Genomic DNA, 20,900 nt, shown 5'->3' on the forward strand with positions numbered 1-20,900 from the left:
AAGGTGGCTTTCGTTGACAGCAGATCACGAGTCACCGCACTGAAATGTGATACAATCTGTACCAAAAATGCGGAAAATCAAAAACGATAAAAACCTACACAACAAAGAAATATACAATTGAAAAACAACAACAACAAACAAACCGATTAAACATTTGATACCCCATAATAAATATCATTAGAATTTAAAATGTCAACTTTTGTACCACCATTACTGTATCACCATTAAGCTAGTAGAGATAATATATATTATATAATATATATTTAAAAACAGTGCAACAAAAAAAACAACTAGTAGGCCTATACTAAGTGCCCTTATCATGAGCCTGTTATAGTAACAGTGCTTTTTCATCAGGGATTAGGGGGAATTTATGTCGCTTAATTAATGCTCAGCATAGAGTGCTGTAAGTGAACATTGCCATTACCTCAACAGAAATTCATTATTCATGTGCAAGCAATTAAATACTCTCTCCTGTATCGCCCTCTTGAAATTGTAGACTGATTTATTCAGAAAAGGAGAAGGAGGCGTCTCTCGGGTTACTGTCCCAGGGAGAAATCTTGATTGCAGGCTGCTGATTGACGTGAGAGCTAAATTAAAAGCAAACAAAATAGAGCGCCTCAAAGCACGCTAAAACTGTGCTGTGAAATAAACTGTTGGGGGGAAGTCGATTTTTGTGAAAGGAAGAATAAATTGTTCTTGATTTTTTGGCAGAAGTGTTTGTGACATTTTCTAAGACGGCAATAATCACAAATATGTTTTAATTTTATACTATTTATTCCTCTCAACACAGCTTTATCAAGAACAAATTGAAGGTAGGTCTTGCCCTACTTTTCTTTTGGAAGATTAATTTTCCTATCACCTCTACTGTAGAGATATGAGAGCATCAACAGGAATAATAAACCAAATAAACACAATCAATGCATAAACAGACATTTATTAATTTCTTATCCAAGGGGGAAATTAATCAAATCAATCATTGCACTATTTCTTTAACTCTGCCACTTTCTACAGGAAAATGCAACAGCATTTGTTTGAACTTTCATTCTAAGGAGAGAGAGGGAGAAGCAAAAGTGAACATCTTTTTTATAGCCTATGAAGGCAGCTTTTTTTTAGGCTCACACAAAACCATGAGCATATCAACACCAGCTGTAAAGCTGTCTAAATGTAAAACATACCTTCAGTCTAGTCAATTTGGCCTCTAGAACAATGATTAGGCTCCTTCCACAGTACCAATGGCAATGTAAAGAGTGGTTTTCTTCAGTAGTAGTTTCAATGTGGACAAAAATATTTATTATTACATACATTCATATGATGTTGTTCGGACTACTAATTTTGGGGGTGTTTCAAGTCTATATGTGCCAAAAAACAACCAGATAGGGTCAAAAACTGTTGTGTAAAGTTGTGAAAATTGGTCATGAAGTATGCACACCCTGGAATTGCATAATCTCAATGCAATACTTAGGAGAATTCCTGTATACAATTAATCCTGAAGCTATAAGGACCAGTTTCAGTTCACATGTTGCAACACAATCCAAACTATACGTTTCATGGGCTTTTGCTCAGGTTGGAATGAAGTCAGTCAAAGTTACAGTCCGGTAAAAGGCGCTGTAGACATAATTCTCTTCAAATGATCATTTTGACACAGGAAATAAGGATTGGGCACACAACGAGAATAATATAAAACATGCCTTGCAGCAACCAGTTTGGCAAGAAAGCATTGTCATACAGTATCATAAAAACCTCACAGTGAAAAGTTACAGTATGCCCCTTTATAGATAAAGATCAGCATTCAGCTAATGTGCTCACACACACACACCCAAACACCCATACATACGGTACTCACACACACTTATATAAAATGTTTCATAACAGTTTAACAATCTCTCTTCAGTACCGTGATACTAATGCAACCGCTCTTCCTTCTTTTCATACTTGGCTTGAACCAAAAATACATTGCAGGGAGCAAGTAATCAATCGTACATTTCAGTGAACCACAAACAGCCTTGTGCCCAGACTATGGCTAATCACAGGCTGGAAGAAACAAAGAAGGCCCTGATACACACACAAGACCAAGCCAAGGTTATTGTGTTTTATATCTATCTGTGTGTGTGTGTGTGTGTGTGTTGTCCTTCATGAGTCAACAACAAGTCCACAACAAAGAAGTGTTTGTCGCTATCAACGACAGTGACATTACCGTGGCCTTTGCTGTCAAAAGAATAATAAATTACTTAAGGTTACTTTGCTTTTGAACAGATTAGTGTGTATTTCATATTAAACATTTGATCTTTGGTCATTTTCATCCTTCATGTTGTCCTTGCATATTGTCTTTTAAGTAATATAGGTTTTTTTTTGATTATATATATATATTTTTTTTATTTTATTTTGTCTTTTTTGTACAAGGTCATCACAAAAATCCATCTGCAGAAAAATAAATAACGACTCCAGATGAAATACTATTGCTTATAAACACAAGCATAGCCACTTCCGTTCTAAGGCAACTGGGCTTTGTGATCTCTCGAGCAGCTTGGGAAAAAGCCTTCAGACATGAACAGCATACAACATGTGTGTATCTGAGTACGTGACAACATACAGACAGGCCGAGCTTGTCTCTGTTAGCCGTCTCCTGTCCCCCCGGTGTGTTCGCACCGTACTTCGGTGCTCATCGCTGAGCTGGCCCTCTGCATTCTCTGTCTTGTCAGTGCAGCAGGAGTCACGCTGTGGTTGGCCTCTCTGTTGTTAACTGCCCGGGGGACCGCTAGTGAGGAAGTAAGTGGTCATCTCCCCCTTCCCTTTCACCTTGACGACACCTCGACAGTCCAGCTGGTATCTGTTGTTGACCAGCACGTGGTACAGGTCAGTGGTCACCTAAGAGAGGGCGCGGACATTTGACACCAAAGATGTGAGACACTCAACCCTTCTCCAAGAGAAACGCTGTCAGTCCCAGTTTCACACTGAATAATCTTCCTAATGTGACTGTGATCAAGGCATAACATGTTTAAAAAGTAGCGCATTTTGTATAAAACGTCGAGCAAAATAGATCTACTTATGTATTAGTGCTCAAACAAACAGTCAGTGTTGAGAAAAATAATCCACACCCATTTTGACAATCATATTTAAGTCATTTATCAAGCACACAGTAAATGCCACATATTCACTAGTTACTCAAAGGTGGGGACTTTTTCCCTCTATTTTATCATATAAACTAACTTTTTTGGAGTGTTTGGAATAGACTTTCTAGCATCTCAGATGTGAAGACTAGCTGCTTCTAAATTGGATATAGTTGGGTTTCAGTTAGTTGACTAATACAAAACATCTGATGGGCATTTTATTCAGTTTTACTAACATTTCTGAGGCTAAATTAATCAATCAAAATATAACATGATGGAAAGTTGCAGCCCTGCTGTTTCTACCATGTGTATCTTAGAAGGCATTTTAACTTGCAGTAACTCACAGTGTACAACAGATGGAAGCATTGTTCTGACTGTAATCTTTCTAGCAACCAATTTATGTATTTGATTTAAGGGCAAAAAATGTCACAACAGCTGTTAGCTAGGTTGGTGTTTTTTTCACGTTTCAAAATTAGCTTTTACATCAACTATATATCCATGAATGAGATGATAAATAAGACTGGATATCTTGTCCTTAATCTTGTCCATTACTGACATAACTGACTGACTGCTTCTCTGGGGAACATGCAACGACTGTGGTCTCTCTCTTGAAGATGAAAATAATGCAGGTAATTCAAATTTAGCTTTATGCTGTCCTCCAGAGGGACATTAGAGTGCTATTTCTGCTAGAGAACAGCATGGGCACAGCTCAAGGGCACTTCTGCAGAGCAGATGTGTGAACCTAAATCCTGAAGGACTGTGCACTGATTATATCTATAGAATTGGTATCTGTATGACTTTCATACAGAGCATAGGCGAATGACTTTGTCTCTTTCAGATACCACAAACAATGCTTTCAAATGTACATGCCTTGGGGTGATAATTATCTCTCAGTTTGGGGAAAGACGTTTTTTACAGTGCAGAAGATTATAAAAGTGCAGAACTGATGCAAGATTTTGTGGTGAAAAAAGTAACCGACGCACACTTTCATATTAGAATAACTACTGAGACAGCATTATGACTAGTTTCTAAGTAACTGGACTGGTATTTTGGGTTGGATGATTCACTTACCAATAACTAAAACTGCAAAATGCTTCTTGTGAACGTAAATTTACATACTGCTGAGGAAGTACTGAGAGGAGTTGTGTAGAATTACCTGGATGCAGTCTGGTACTCCTGTGCTGTCCATCCGGCTGGCCACATTGACTGTGTTCCCCCAGATATCATATTGGGGTTTCCTGGCTCCAATCACCCCTGCTACCACTGGCCCCATGTTCAACCCTGAAAAGAAAGCACCTGGCTGTGTTACATCATACTAGTTACACCACACTGACTCAAATATAATGCTGCTTGTAAGGAAGTAGATTACTGTAGTACTTTGACCGGGAAAATGATTTTTTAAACAAATGCCAACTGGCAGATTTATCAGATAATGTTTCAAAAAACAATCTCCACTACCTCCCAGGCTTACCTATCTTCATCTGGAAGTTGTTGAAGGAGTGCTCATTGATGTATTTCATCTGCTCCCTAAGCCTCATGGCATAGTCGGCCAGAGCCAAGATGTGAGAACGGCCCTCTCTGTCGTAAGTAGAGTCATTCAGACCAGAGGCTGCCATGTAGGTGGAGCCGATGGTCTTGATTTTCTCCAGCTGACGAAACCTGTCCTCACTGATGATCTAGAGAAGAGTAATCAACAGTGGATAAGAAGAGGAGATGAGACAAACAAATGCTGCACTTCAGCTTTAGGTCAACAGCTTGCTAAAGGGCAGAACAACAAAGACAGTGAGGAGAAGGTGATTGTAAGAAGCATGAAAAAACCCCATCATACCTTATCCTAGTCATTTCTAAAATAATTTGCATTCATCATCTTCTTATATGTATTTTCCATCTCTTCTCACCTCGTCAAAATCAGCGATGATCTCGTTGAGCAGCCTGAGGCACTCCACTCCCTCGTTGTTGGCCTCCAGCTCCACGTAAAACTCAGAAAAGTTGCTGATGGAGGCAAACATGACCGCGACGCATTCGCATGACTGGTAGTACAGCTCGTCATTCCGACGCTCCCGTGCAAGAAAGTGTGCAGCTACGTCCTTGGGCAGGATGTTGTGGAGCAGGCGGCGGTTGTACGCCTGCAGCTCCTCCATATCCTCCTTCTCTTCTGTAGCCTGAGGAGGGGACGGGCAGAGATGTGGCTACAGGGCTTTTTCATGGAAGGTGTTTTGACATGTCACAGCGGGGAAAAACGCAGGTGTAAATAATAAAATAAGTGATGGCTAAATTCCATATAGCTGCCTCAGTTTCAGGATCCTGTTATTGTGCATATTGGCTCACTGTCACACTGCCATCGCTTACTGGAACACTTGAACAGAACAGTGCCTAATTTGTTAATGGATGTTTCCTGCTATGACGTGTCAAAATATTTTGTTTTACATCTGGAACGGTTTAATTTACCTGCAGCTTCCAGAGGAAGTCCAGGCGTGCGGTGGACTCCACCTGCTGGCCGTGCAAGTAGAGAGCCAGAACAAACACTGTCAGGATTACAGGGGTCATGACCTTTAGGGATACCTTGGTCACGCTCTCCAGGCTGAGGAGGGAAAGAGGAGTTGAATGAGTGTCTTGCATGGGAGTAAAATTTGTGCAGCCTGACCCGTACTAAAACATACGACGAAGAGAAAGGTACTTACCACTGTTCTGCAGTTTCATTGAAACCAGGCCTGGAAAATAGACACGGAAAAGTCAGGTCAACAAACCACATGAGTCATCAAAATTAGGTAGTACTGAATAAAATAATACAACTTACTGTTGTAGAGAATCATTAACAGGTGATAATTGCCTGAGGAAAAAAATTAGAACATATTCAAAAAATAGGAGTAGAGCCCAACTGGTACATGAGAAAGTAGGTCTTTTATAATCTAAACCTTATTGTAATAATGTAGGCCAACCTAAACCAAAGTATTGTGACACAGGAGCTCAACTATTCAGGTTGAAAATTGTGAAAGACTGAGGGTATGTGCTTGTGTATGTGTGTGAGGAGACTCACAGGGTGTTGGCAAAGACCAGCAGGTCTGCGTTGTCAAACAGGGCCACCTGAGGCCACTCCACCAGCAGGAGGAAAGTGAGCTGGATGAACAGCATCAGAGCCAGCTTCCCTATGCTGCTGATGTGGAGGAACACGGAGCAGGCCAGCAGGGTCAGCAGTACGCTGTAGCTGAAATACTGCAGCAGAGAGGAGACAGCCAGGGAGGAAGGGGACAAGGAAGGTGAGGTGAATATTCAAATATACTTTTCATGCACACAGATAAACACACACGTACACGAGCACACAGGCTTGCACCTGTGCATTTGTATGTACATGCACACGATGTACTGTACACACATGCTAACATGTTATGGGACTGACCTCGGGGAAATGGCAGGGCATGGCCTGGCTGGAACACAGAGTCAAACCGTCCTCTGCGGTCTTGGTCAGGTTGTGCAGCAAGCAGAGAGTCACTGATGTGTTCAGCTCATCGGCCACACATTCCTCCAGTTTCTCTCTGCTGCAGGTAAACTGGCATGAAACGAGGACACAGTGTGTCATTTAAGCGTCAGCGAGAGACACACAAATGTAATGCTGAAAAAGGCTAAAGTAACAAAACATGTAAATCCTTTATTTTTTCCCCTTTGAACATGACAGTAGAACCCAACTGGGCCGCAAAATGCATGTTTGATGATGTCTGATAGTGATGTATTTGCACATAACCTAGACATTTTTGATAAAGATCACTTGGTTATTGGTTATTAAAGAATTGTGACAAAGATATGTGCAAGGAGGGCATTTTACATTAGAAAATATTGATCAATGCTATTTGATGAAAAAACTACGTAAATAATAATGTTTTTAAATTACTTCAAATAAGAAATCCAATAATAAAAATCCATCTAAAAATATTTGTCACTTCTGTAATTTTAAAGGTTTTGACACAAGATTTTAAATGCCTTCAGTCACATTACTGGAAAATATTTTTCTGCACATACTGTAGGTCCTTACATAATATCATCTTACAAATTAAGGATGTTTCAAAATACAATAATAGACAAAGAACCCCAAAAATGAGCAGACTGAAGCTCAATGGTGCAGAATAGAGAAAGTAGCTGCTGACCTGAGCAAGCAAGCTACTGAATAAGTCTTTATGAAATTTAAATTGGCTAGCTTGATGTTGGAGTGTGACACTGAGGAACAAATCACAGGCTGGAACAACCCTGCAGGCAGCAAATCATACAAGTGGATCAGCGAAAAGCTACAGAGCACGAACAAATAGAGTGACACACATGGTAAAACATGGTTAAACCGCTAAACCATAGTCAAAGCATAACTTCTGTTGGTTTTTAATGTACCATCATATAAAACATCATTTTCTGTTGCTGATGCACAGAAATTAGGTTTTCAGCATTAATAAACATGATTTTAATCGTTGCATGACTTTTAACACTCTTCTTGGCCATGGCATTCGTAATTTGGCATCTATAGTTGTATATACACTGATCAGCCATAACATTATGACTACCTGCCTAATATTGCGTAGTTCCCCCTTTTTGCCACCAAAACAGGCCTGACTGGTCGAGGCATGGACTCTAGACCTCTGAAGGTGTGCTGTGGTATCTGGCACCAAGACGTTAGCAGCAGATTAGGTCCTGTGAGTTGCGAGGTGGGGCCTCCATGGATCGGACTTGTTTGTCCAGCATATCCCATAGATGCTAAATTGGTTTGCGATCTGGGGAATTTGGAGGCCTAGTCAACACCTTCAACTCGTTGTATTCCTCAAACCACTTCTGGACCATTTTTGCTTTGTGGCAGGGCGCATTATCCTGCTGAAAGAGACCACTGCCATCAGAGAATACCGTTTCCATAAAGGGTTTACATGGTCTGCAACAATGCTTAGGTGGTTGGTACGTGTCAATGTAACATCCACATTAATGGCAGGACCCAAGGTTTTCCAGCAGAACATTGCACATCACACTGCCTCCGCCAGCTTGCCTTCTTCCCCATAGTGCATCCTGGTGCCATATGTTCCCTAGGTAAGCGATGCACACACACCCGACCATCCACGTGACGTAAAAGAAAATGTGATTCATCCGACTAGACCACTGTCTTCCATTGCTCCGTGATTCAGTTCTGATGCTCACATGTCCATTGTAGATGCTTTTGGCAGTGGACAGGGGTCAGCATAGGCACCCTAACTGGTCTGCGACTACGCAGCCCCATACACAACAAACTGTGATACACTGTGTGTTCTGACACCTCTCTATCAGAACCAGCATTAACTTTTTCGGCAATTTGAACTACAGTAGTTTGTCTGTTGTATCGGACCACACAGGCCAGCCTTCGCTCCCTACATGCATCAAAGAGTCTCAACCCTGTCGCTGGTTGACTGCTTTTCCTACCTTATACCACTTTTGATAGATACTGACCACTGCAGACCGGGAACTACGAGAGCGGCAGTTTTGGAGATGCTCTGACCCAGTCATCAAGCTTCAAACACATCAGCTTTGAGGATAAAATGTTCAGTTGCTAACTTTTACTATGTCGCACCAACTTACAGGTGCCATTCTAACAAGATAATCAGTGTGACTCACTTCACCTGTCAGTGGTCATAATGTTATAGCTGATCGGCGTAGTCTAATTACAGCACCCCCTTAGCCAAATTAAATAATGTGAGGAGGGTGCAGAATTTCTTCAAATCGCTTGAAAATCTGACAAGAAACTTAGTGATTGATAGACTTGAACCAACATGATACCATTCATAACAAATACATGATTCAAAAATGACAAAATGAAGAGCTGTGTCCCTACCATGTTAGCAAAGGAGGAAATGAAGAGGAGGAGGATGGTGAAGACGCCCACCAGTGTGCTGTTTGCACGAGACTGGACTATTTTCTTGGTTACAGTCTGCAAGACAGCTGGGAAGAGCTTGGATGCAGACAGCAAGGAGAAGATCAGATAAGAGAGAGTTAATACCATTAGTGATGCTGGCTGAAGACATATGATAATGACTCTAATCTGAAGTTATCTGCAAGGGAAATCATATGGGCAATATCATATGGGGAAGTCCTTCGTTTCTTACTTTGATGCAGGAGTAGATGGCACAGATGAAGAGGATGTTGACGAGGATGATGAAGATGCTGATGTAAAGACCAAGCATAAGTGTTGTTCTGCGGAAGAGAAGAAAACGCATTAGGATGTATAACTCTCATTAACTCCTTATAAACTAATCAAGACCACATTTCCTGCCCACAGTTCAGTATAACTGGGAAACTGGGAAAAGGCGACTTACTTGAGGGAGCTACTTACCTTGGGAAAACTATAATCTGAATGAAACAGATGAAACAGAAAACAAGGAGTGTGCAGGCCACATATCCCCCAAAACGATCATCAACCTTTTTGGAATACTGAGAATAGAAAATCAATGAGAAATAAGTTGCCTTGTAGTTCAATTAAAGAGGTAAATAAAATCAATTCCTTTTAATTTGACAGGGAATTATGGTGATTTTCAAACCAACTCCAATCCAATACCAACCTTTTTCTCGACGTCGGGGGTCTGAAAGGTGAGTAGGAACTTCTTGACGTGATCCTTCCTCAGCTGGTCGATGCTGCGTGCGTCGATGGCCCGTCCGAGAAACTCATCCACCTCATCCTCAGGGTTCATGGCCTCCTGAGCAGAGCGGCTATGAGGTAGATGGAACAATAGGTCACTGTGTGGTGTGTGCTTGTATCTGTGTGTGAGTGTGTATGAGGGACTTGGCCTATGCTGTGACAGGCAGGATGACTCAGAGCTAACATGGTATTAGTGCTGGCTTTGGATGTGACTGTATAAAACCAACAGTGGGGCTCAATAGTGACCGCTACAGTGTCTGCCAATCAGCCGCTAATAACAAAAGACACCTTAATAACTGAGGCCAAAACACTCACATGTCTTTGCTGGATGCTTCATCGATTCCCTGAGAAAAAACAAAAACAGACAGTGAAAAAGGAGACAAAAAAACAGTGCAGGAGAGAAAAGGGAGAGATTATCGTGTAGCCACAGTACAACTGAAAAATAGACAGAGACTCAGACATCTGAACAGCTAATCCCTGAGAGCCAGACTGATGTTTTAATTAATGCTCGGAGGCTTCAAATTACACCCTCTTTGCCCCTAGGGCTCAAACCCTCTGAGATGGAGAGGACAAAAGGAGGAGGAGAGGGGAAGAATGTAGGAAAGACAAGGAAATGAGTAGGATAAAGAGAGGGAGGTAGAGAGAGTGAGAAAGAGATATATATGCAGCTGCAGCCTTATCAGATTAACTCCAGTTGTAAATGATCCACTGGGAATCTCTGGGAGCCCTGTTGTAACTCCTGTTTGTTTGACAGGAACAGATCAATACTTCTTCCATTACCATTGTCTCTCTTACACTTTACCATACATACAGTTCTGTGCACATTTGTCACCTTCAGGCATTCAAATTTATATTTATAGAGAATCTTGTTCATTTGAGGTGAATGTATTCTAAAAGAAACCAGGCTAGGAGTCTAGCCATGCAATAGACCCTTGAATGACCATACAAGAGAAATGCCTAATATTAACAGCTTCTTTGAGGACATAATTAGAATATAATTATAAGATATTTATGATTTGACTTCAGAGAGTGGAGAGGATGGACACAGGAAATCGGATATAGAAGAAGAGGTGCCATGTGCTCAGCTAAGTGCTCCCTGAGTGTCTCTCACCATCTGCCTGAAGACTTTGGACTCCTTGGTTCTGGAGAAGGATCTGTCAGGCACCCAGCGCGGCATCAATCCCTCTGTAGAATTTGCACGTGCTCGCTGCATCTTGGTCATCATGGCTTTCTCGTCTTTCTGGAAGTGAAGAAAGCCCACCAGGGAAAATGCTTTGACAAACAAGGTCTTCTATGTCAGGTGACAAGCTATTATATTGGGTGTGTGAAATATGGCACTAGTGTGAAGTTCTGAAGAGGTCAAGCAGGTAATCAAGGACATGTGTGTGAGTGTGTGTGTGTGTGTGTGTGTGTGTGTGTGCGTGTGTGTGTGTGACTGTGTACTAACCCTCTTCTGGCTGCAGCCCAGCACCAAGAAGGTTTCAATGTTTTGCTCTTTCAGGTAAGCATTTCTCTCTCCTCCAAATCCTGGCTCCACCTCATAGTCACCGTTTAGATACTGCAGTGTGGCTTTGGTGATGTGGATACGCCTACACACACACACACACACACACACACACACACAAACAAACAGTGTGTCAGAAACTAAACAGGCTATGGGAGCCTACATCAGTCCGGTGGCAGGTGGAGTAGGAGGGACTTACCCAGCCTTGCCCCCGGCCTCCATTTGGTTGGCGAGCGTCACGTCGTTGGACCACACGTCAAACTGCCACTTGCGCAGGCCCAGCACCCCGCAGTGAACGCGCCCGCTGTGGATGCCCACCCGCATGTTCACATTAACGCCTGTCACCTCTCTCACCAGCCTGCAGTTGCACACACACACACACGCACACACACACTATTGTCAAAAAAAGAATGTCACCTTCAGCTTCACAGCGTCTCTCCTATACCCCGTGCAGCATAAACAAGGCAAGAAATCGTGACTTAACCGTCACTAGAACATTACTGATGACTGTAGGGGCGTGTGTTCTTGTTTTGAGTGTGTGGGTCTTTGAGTTTCAGTGCATTAGTTTGTGTTTGACTCACGAGATGGCCTCAATCATATCTACTCCCATCTCCACACAGCAGTGGGCGTGGTCAGCCCGGGGCTCAGGCAGCCCTGACACACAGTAGTAACAGTCCCCTAGGATTTTAATACGCAGGCAGTGGTTCTCCTGTACAACAAGGAAACACACACACACAGAGACACACACAGACACACAATGTTAGGCCTTCAATTACAGTTAATATGCCGCATGCTTGTGTCAAATATAGAGCTTTTTATGCATAATTTAGATGACTCATCAGTCTCAGCATAGTCTAATTGATGTCTTGCACAATGCTGAAGTACCCACCACACACACACACACACACACACACTAACAATGAAGGTTATAGGCTGTATGGTTACATAAGCAATAGTGGTTCAAAGTTCGGCTGGGAAAATGGCGGCGGCAGGTTGTCAGTTCTCACCGAGGCCAGCTTGTCAAAGCGAGCGAACAGCTCGTTGAGCGTCATCACCAGCTCCTGGGCCGTGCACTGAGACGCCAGGCTGGTGAAGCCCTCGATGTCTGCAAACAGTATGCTGCAGTAGAGTGTTGTTGGTGGTGGTGGAGATGGAGAGGGTGGCCCGAAACAAACGGACAAGACACGGAAAAGAAAGACAAAGGAAAAGACAAAATGAGACCAATCAATAAAGTATAGAGTTCATTGGCATGGTCTAGCGCCTCCCTCCCTCCTCACTGTCCAGCTGCCATGTGAGCAGGGGAGGGAGAGAGGCAGACATTTGTTCAGCTCTGGCTCTCATCATCTAGGCCAATGTAGGTCACCTCCTCCAGCCCGTCCCTCTGAGAACACCACCCCCTGTCCCCCTGTCTGCATGCCTTTCATTTCTAACTTTTGATAGTAATGAAAGGCCAGGATAAACAACACTATGGACAGTCTGAGTTCCGGTTGAAGGCGACAGATGGCGCAGTTGGTCCCATGGGGTCATCCACTGGGGGGGAGAACTGGTCTTTAATTACAGCAGTCCAGAGTCTGTCTGCATCTCACACCCTGAGCCATGATGCAATAGATTATCTCTAAAGAGTCAACTCACACAAACTACATACAAACACATCTCCTCCCTTACCCAGAGTGGTATCTAACCATGCAGTGGATATAGTATTGAGTTTTGAGATATCCGCTCCTGCCATCACTGTCGACAGTTTTCATTGGAACTACTTTCTACTAGTCCCAAAGAAAACTGACCATGTGATCTGTGGATTTTCCAAAGTGACTAGTAATGGTGTCTGGCGGATAGCGCTGTGGCCTCACATCAAGAAGGTCGCGGGTCCTAACCCCGGTTGCCCCGGCCTTTCTGTGTGGAGTTTGCATGTTCTGTGTCTGCGTGGTTTCTCTCCGGGTGCTCTGTCCAAAGACATGTAGACCGCATGTCTTTGGACCAGGTTTTCATTGGAACTACTTTCTACTAGTCCCAAAGATAACTTTGGACCAAGACATGTGGTCTACATGTCTTTGGACGGTGGGAGGAAGCCACCGTGATTGGTGACCCTAAATTGTCCTTAGGTGTGAGTGTGACTGGTTGTTTATCTATGTGCGGCCCTGCGATGGATTGGCGACCTGTCCAGGGTGTACCCCACCTTTCGCACGATGTCAGCTGGGATTGGCTCCAGCCCCTGGATGGATGTTGCTGTAGCATAGTGTCATTTTTCTGTTCTGTTTCTTCTTCAAAATTCACCTCAGCAAAAGCCAAATCTTGGCAAATACAACCAAAACTTCCTGCGTGACCAGATATTACAAGGTGTAAGAGAAAAAATCTATTTGTCTGTAGTTTGGGTGAACTGACCCTTTAAATGTATAGTCACTCCCATAACAAATGAGTTTGACAGATAAGCATTTTGAGGTTATATGGGCTGACCATAATTCCATAGAAAGTAGAGCATATATTAGTGATCCTTCAACAGGATTAGAAAACATTAACTCACATGTAGTTGTTGTCTGGTGTTAAAGCTTTTACAAAAATGACCTGTGCATCAATTTTGGACAAAGACAGCAGGTTTTAATCTTGGATAATGGATTATTCCTGTTTACAAGTTTACACTTTGGTAGAGCAAGGGCGCTGCAGATTTTTCCACTAAGTGCATCACCTGAACCTCTTTGGGTCACCTCTGGCAAGAGATTTCAGCTGCAACCCTGTCTCGTTGTTCCGTACCACCATCACCACCACAACCTAAACAGCACCGGCAGGGCTCACCAGTAGGCTAATGGATGGAGAGTTTCAATCACCTATTAGTACTGAGTAATTCCCACTCGGGAGGTGAAATCCAGTGGTGAGGGGCGAGACATTGGGCCAAAAAAGGTCTGCCTCCTATCTTTTGCTACAGAAAGCACAGCAGTGTGCCTAAGTCAATATCGTTACTGCAGCCGATGCTGTCAGTGTCAATAAACAACAACATGCATTATACATGCTGTCAGGGAAATAGCTGTTGGAGTAACTCTGTAACTGACACATCAGTCAGCAGAGTGAGGTCAAAGCCGCTGGTGATAGCAAAGTACACAAGCTCTCCAACCTCTTCCTGTGTGTGTGTGTGTGTGCGTGTGTGTGTCAATGCAGTGGTGCGGACCAAGTGGTGTGTATTTATCTTTATTTACCTAACATTGTCGTGTTTTTGGATGTAGATCTTGTGGAACATCATATCTTCCTTCTTGGCATTGATATCAGCCTTCATCTCCATGGCAACATGCCTTGGCAGCACTGACAGCAGTAGGCGCTCCTGAGAGAGAGAGAGAGAGAGAGAGAGAGAGAGAGAGAGAGAGAGAGAGAGAGAGAGAGAGAGAATAGACATGGGGAGAGAAATTAAAGAAAGACAGAGAGAGAGAGAGGCCATTCATTTCCATCAGTTTCTGCTGTTAAGAATGCTCAATGAGTCACCCTGCCTCGTTGGCATATGCGTGGGAACGTGTTAGTCAAATAGAGAGGAGTGGAGATACGTGTTATACTTCAGAACATATTGTTGACCTCTAAAACTGAAACAAAAAAAAAAATGTAACTAGAAAATGGAGACACCCATTTGTTGCTCTTTTGCATTCATACATGAATGCCGCCTCCCTCACTAATTTGCATGAACATGCATGTGTCTGAGTGCATGTGTCAGTGTGTGTGTGTACCTGCTGCTCGTTTTCCCTCTGCAGGTGCAGTCTGGCCTGGATATATCCTCTCGTCTCTTGGAAGGCTTGTCTCTGGGAGACCTCAGCAGGGTAGTGGGTACAGATCCCGATCATGTTAGTGCACAGGAAGATCAGCACGTTGGCACTGATCTGAAAAACACAGAAACAAAAGAAAGAAAGATAAACAACAACTGAGAATTTCATCAGGCATGTACATGTCACATCATAAGAATATGGTGAACTGTGCCTGACCTGGGAGTGGTCAATAAACGAAATTGATAACACTCCGTGTCATAGGATTTACTGCAAGCAGAAAAATTCCTCAAACGTCTGAGGGGCTATTATATGTGATCTGGTTAGAGATGATGAGTGTGGCCTTGTGGTGGCTCTGCAAGAGGACATTCTCCTCATGGCACGTTCTGAACGGCAACGAAGAAGCCCGGAGGATCAGTGTGGTGCATGACTGAGGACACACTCCTGGCTAAAAGTTTGTTTTGTCCTTTAGTATGTATGGAGTAATTTTGAGAGCCAAAAACAGATGATATGCAGAACAGCCTTTTCTTGTCAAAATGGAGCTTAAAGCAGTACGACAGGAAAACGTGTATATTTGAATGTACAGCTTAAGACAGTAGTGAGAAACAGAATAATGTAACTTTCCTGTGTGCAGTCAGGTATGCTGATTGAACAATGAGGCTCCAAGAATGCATGTGTAAAACAGCATTATCTGTGGCTTGAGTAAATAAAGTTTAGATATAGCGTTGAGTTAGCTTTGTGGGGTCATCGACCTTAAAAGTATTCCTCTGCGCTGCTCCGACCGCTTTCTGTGTGTGCCCTTGTGTTTTTGGATGCGTGTGGTAAGCCTGTGTGTAAGTCTGTTTGTGATTTCTCTGCGTCCACGGCCAAGACTGAACATCAGAAATGGAGCCTCAAGCTCTGGACTTCCCCTCCACTCAGAAACACACAGGCAAGGCGCGCGCACACACACGTCCTCTCCATGCTCAGAAACACACTCCAGCCTGGGAAAGTCACTTGACCCATGACCAGAGCACCCCAGTGCTTCCTCTGAAGATGATATCATCAATAATGAGAAAAAGACATGCAGGCAGGGTACACACAATAACATTAACAAAACTGGAGAACATGAAATATCTCATCACAATTACCAGTATTTCTGAGCCATGGCTGGTATGTAGCCAAACCTGTGTGTTTGTGTACGTGTTTGTAATTTGGCAGAAGACAGATGGAAGCTGTAGATAGTTGATGATTATCTGCATACATGCATACACAGCATATTTTCATGAATATGTTCTTTTTTTAAAGAAATTAAGAGGTCATTAAACTAACATAGCATCCACACAGTGAGCAAAACTCCCACTGAAAGTAAACTAAGACAAGGCCTCAAACGTGTAGAGTGATGGCGGGCTTTCTACCACAGCCCTGACATGAGGTTGACACTGTACACACAAGAACTTGGTCTTTGTTGTCACAACAAGACAGAGATCTAACAACCTGTGCTTGAAACAGAACACAACTTGCACAGGACAGTGGCATGCAAATTCAACTGTTTAGTCAAAGAGAGAGATGGTGGTAGCTTCCTATTCCATCTGAACACAAATGGCCAAACTAGATCAGAAGCACAGCAGTAAGCAAAAAAATAACCACACTCACGGTTTTCAGGTGCAGACGCAAACCTGCTTTTGATGTACTGGGCAAATACCAATCCCTTATGTGGCTGATGCAGGCAGAGAGCAACAGCATTATTCAGGAACTAAACAGAGCATCCAAAATTGTATTTCTGAGCGATATGGATGCAGCCAGGTTCCTTCAAACAGGTTTTCAGGAAAGAACATGAAGCACTTTTTCCTGAACTCCTTGATGATGCAGCATGGCAGAGAATCTTTGATGCCTGAACTGTCAACTTTCAAAGATTTAGATCAAAGCTGTCAGGAGGTGTGAGACACCTCATCATCAGAGGATCAGGTGTGAGGACCTACAAAGAACATCCACTCTTGTTCTTTACATGACTGAGCAATTGTCCTCTAAGTGCATTGAATTTGTGTCGCACTATCACTCAATTAGTGATCAGCCTATTGTGTTCATAAATCATTGGCTTCCTGATAAGCCCTGCATCGTAATGTTGTAGACCACCAATGGAGACTCGACACTCCAGTCTGGAAGGGCTCTCACATAACCTGATCACATTAATCCCAAACAGATGGCTCTGAACAGAGTGAGCCAGATAACTTTGTTAAGTGGCCTGTCTGAGATACAGGGCCACCTGCAGTTCCCAGGACCACACTTCTCCGCAATGCACTTAATTTACATTCAGCCAATTCAGCTTCCCATGTGAGTGAGCTCAGATTTCAATCCAAGTAAAGACATTCCTATCAAGCTTGGCAACAAACATAGAGTCTGCTTAAATGCAGATTAGTAGGTCCCACATTGAGGATTTTGTGCATTTTTGTGGAATAGCAAAACACACTACAGTGCCGTGATGGCATGGATACATGGATATTTATTTGCAAATGTGATACAAATGCAAGTGCAGCATCAATTTAAACCTTGCAAAAGCCCCAAAACATCAGCAGGTGCGCTGCATCCAGGTGGAGCTTATTGAGGCTGAACAACAACTAACTGACAACATCTTGAATGATAGCTCAACATAACAGCCTGATAGCTCTGAATAAGTGAAACTAAACTGAGGGGAAACATGATGAACAAAGCTTCTGTTAATGCCAAGTTATGCTTAGTCACCACACGGTCTGGAGATTAGAGGAAGAAGCATTCACAGAGGCTTTTGAATAAATCTTATGTGAACTCATTTTGGAATGGCAGCTCTTTGATCCTGAGGCTTGCTGTGTCTGTAGCTGCACTTATATCACGCAGGCATGCAAATCTAGCACAGACCCACAGCCGCTCTGACACTCCCCTCTCTAAACAGCACTGTGGTGCAAAGAGAGCAGAAGGAGCTTCTCCCCATTAACATAGTGCCACTGTCTTTCTAACCACTAAGCTGGTATTAGAGTTGCTTCCACTGATGCCTCCTGACCATTCTTCCTGACCTGCAGACTTTTTGTCTCTCAAAAGACGGGCCTTGCTCCACATTTACTTAAGTAGGAACCTCTTGGCGGTGAAGTTAAAAGGAGTCCAAACATTGGCTTATAAGGCGCGGCTCCCGGTGAGGTGCTTTATAAAGTAAGACAGATGGATAGCATGTTAAAGAATGAATGAAGAAAGGGGATGGAAAAGAGTTCTGCTTGGCAAACATACAGAAAATCCATTCTGTCTTTAATAATATCCCACTGGACAATTCCCTCACACACAAGCACACTGGAATGTACATGTGCACGGATCAGGTTTTCACAGCAAGGTCATTATACATTCATTCAGAGATAGGTTACGCCATTAGCTGATATGTTCTACTAATTAATACGAGATGTTTTGATAACATTTAGGGCCACTGCACAAGCGTTTCTTTTATTCAAGTTCAGTGAAGGCAACTGTAGAAGCACTGTCTGTGAGCAGAGCTTAGGTGGTCACGTGTTGATGCATTTGTAACAAATATTAACTCCTATGACAATACAGTGAGAGGAATTAAGCTAAGAACTAATATTTACAGATACAACACACTGTCACTTACTTGATTGATCAGGCATTTCGTACACAATCAGTGTTTGGATTTATCCAGGAGTATTAAAAGGCCTGCAATAATACATAAGTTCAGATATCCAACCAAACCTAAGCTCCTCTTAAACCGGAGTTTAAACTATAAAAGACCAGAGTGCTGAATCCCATAAGTCAACACACAGGCTCTGGGGACACTGACTGCTGGTGACATGGGGGCTACTCTCCAGCACATGACCTTTGATAGGCATCTAGAGCTTTTAAGACGTCTTACAGAGATGAATGTCAAAGCCCAGTCACACACTGCTGATCATAGCCTGAAAAGATAACATGTGGTACTGCGGTGGTAAAAAAAACAGAATTGGTTGCACTAATCCCGAATCTAATCCGGGTTACAATAATGGTTAATTACTAACATAAGAAAAGAAGCCATTCCTTATAAAGATAAATGTTGCAGAGGGGTGCGGGTGCCTGTCTTTGCCATCTTGGGTCGCTGCCATCTGGAATCGGAGCTCTGTTTTTGTCATGGCTTAGGCCAAACCAAAATTGGTCTCAGGCGACCAGTGAGGCCACGAAGTAATCTTTGTGAAACGCTGAAGCTAAATAGAGCCGGACCCAGGCCGTACATCTGTCAGAAAAACAGATCCTGAATTAATACTTGCACATAAACGTTGTCCAAACATGATGGAAAATCTCCCAGTGATCCTGGAATTACTGACTAAACAAGCTGCAACCACCAGCTAAAATGGTCCACTCCAAATTTCCCTCAACTCAAAGCTCATTCATCCTTCTACTTCAATATCTCGTCCCTCAATTTACTCTTGACAGGCTTCATAAGGACAATTTGCATCTGGATTTTTTTTCTTCTGACACTGTATCAGAATGTACCTTTTGAGCCTCCTCTCTATACCTAGAATAAATTATAAATCAGCTTATGGTCTCAGTCATTATAGTCCTGCTCTCTGGAATTCTCTCCCACATGAACATCTTTTTTTTACTTTAATGTTTTATTGTTGTACTTTTACTGATATTGAAAGTGTGTAGTTAATAGGTAACATTTTTGAATCAGTATTATTATTCCCTTTTTATTGTAAGATTATGACTTATCTGTTTTTATCTTATATATTTGGCATGAATGCCTATTTTTTCCTTGCTTTTTACTTTGAAGCACATTAATATGTATGTCACCTCTGAGTTACTGAGCCTTGCAGTATAAATAAACTTCAAGACAGTCATGAAAAATATGCAACAGTATCAGAAGACTTACTGGCCTCAGAGAAAAAAACTGACAGTGAAGAAAGGGGAACAAGTGCAACAGTATACAGATATAAGAGATTATTTTTGTTGTAATTTGAGAGCCTTTCACGAACCCACTCCCTAAAACAAAGCAGGAGGATCAAATGAGCACACATTTTTGCCATCTTGTTACTTTCTTGTAGCTCTTGGCTGTATTATAGCATGTTGCATCCTTAGTTTAGTTCTGCTCTGGGACATTTCCTGTCTCTGTGAACTACAGCCACAGCCACAAAACTTACATGAAATGAGTGTACAATCTCACATTTTCAAGGCTTCCACACACTATGTGTTACCTATTGCTGCTACTTTTGGGATGCAAATACCAATTATATAGACAAATCAATTAATTGTTTGGCATTAAAAAAGACATAAAGATGAGCAAGGATAAATCAGTGAAATAATCGAAATCCTATCAAAATTGCAATATGGCCTACTGCAATTTTCAATGTTTGTTAAAGGTAAAACTTGTGTCAAAATACCATTATAAATGAAATATTCCCGTGCTGGAGAGACATTCTAGCCTACACATCATATTCCACAGACTTAAGAAAACATCTTTGTTTGGTACAGATCCTTGCAAAAATCACACTATAAAAGTTTATATATATATATATAAATATATATATATATATATATATACATATATATTTATATATAAATTATTTCTGGAATCAATGGTAGAATGAGTAGTAGCATCAACAGGTGTTTTATGTCCGCCACTGTCCTCCCCATTTCCTTATTTTAATTATGATTTGGGTAAAATGTAATTATTAATAACCAAATATTAGTATTAGATTAGTATTAGACACAAAGCTGTTATGATGAATACGTCAGGGTCTGTTAGTCAGTGGTCTTGGCTGCTCAGTGTTCCAGGGTCAGTGTTTGGCTGGACAGACCGAGGGAGGGAGGGAGGGAGGGTGGGGGTGGAGTGGGCGAGGGGGGGACACTCTCCTCCCAGCTGTGTCCTCACTAACCCTTCACTTCCTGCCCACTCACACCCTCGCAGGCACAGCTGCAATTACAGCACCGCAACT

At 42.4% G+C, this 20,900-nt stretch overlaps 1 protein-coding gene across 1 annotated transcript in view; it reads right to left on the bottom strand.

Annotated features, from left to right (window-relative positions):
* Positions 1-914: 914 nt before the first annotated feature.
* LOC123975124 (adenylate cyclase type 6-like) overlaps positions 915-20,900 on the bottom strand; it is a 40,356-nt gene continuing 20,370 nt past the window's right edge. Inside the window, exons 4-24 of the mRNA XM_046056311.1 lie at positions 14,947-15,096; positions 14,431-14,552; positions 12,250-12,361; positions 11,824-11,951; positions 11,442-11,600; positions 11,186-11,327; positions 10,850-10,978; positions 10,054-10,082; positions 9,662-9,809; positions 9,436-9,533; positions 9,209-9,296; positions 8,938-9,054; positions 6,505-6,654; positions 6,145-6,320; positions 5,905-5,937; positions 5,789-5,818; positions 5,556-5,688; positions 5,006-5,269; positions 4,579-4,783; positions 4,264-4,388; positions 915-2,865 (exon numbers count right to left, since the gene is read on the bottom strand). Of these exons, the coding sequence (XP_045912267.1) occupies positions 2,737-2,865; positions 4,264-4,388; positions 4,579-4,783; positions 5,006-5,269; positions 5,556-5,688; positions 5,789-5,818; positions 5,905-5,937; positions 6,145-6,320; positions 6,505-6,654; positions 8,938-9,054; positions 9,209-9,296; positions 9,436-9,533; positions 9,662-9,809; positions 10,054-10,082; positions 10,850-10,978; positions 11,186-11,327; positions 11,442-11,600; positions 11,824-11,951; positions 12,250-12,361; positions 14,431-14,552; positions 14,947-15,096 (2,667 nt within the window). The 3' untranslated portion in view covers positions 915-2,736. The remainder of the gene's footprint in view (positions 2,866-4,263; positions 4,389-4,578; positions 4,784-5,005; positions 5,270-5,555; positions 5,689-5,788; positions 5,819-5,904; positions 5,938-6,144; positions 6,321-6,504; positions 6,655-8,937; positions 9,055-9,208; positions 9,297-9,435; positions 9,534-9,661; positions 9,810-10,053; positions 10,083-10,849; positions 10,979-11,185; positions 11,328-11,441; positions 11,601-11,823; positions 11,952-12,249; positions 12,362-14,430; positions 14,553-14,946; positions 15,097-20,900) is intronic.

Source organism: Micropterus dolomieu, linkage group LG08, assembly GCF_021292245.1.
Source record: "Micropterus dolomieu isolate WLL.071019.BEF.003 ecotype Adirondacks linkage group LG08, ASM2129224v1, whole genome shotgun sequence".
Taxonomy (NCBI): Eukaryota; Metazoa; Chordata; class Actinopteri; order Centrarchiformes; family Centrarchidae; genus Micropterus; species Micropterus dolomieu.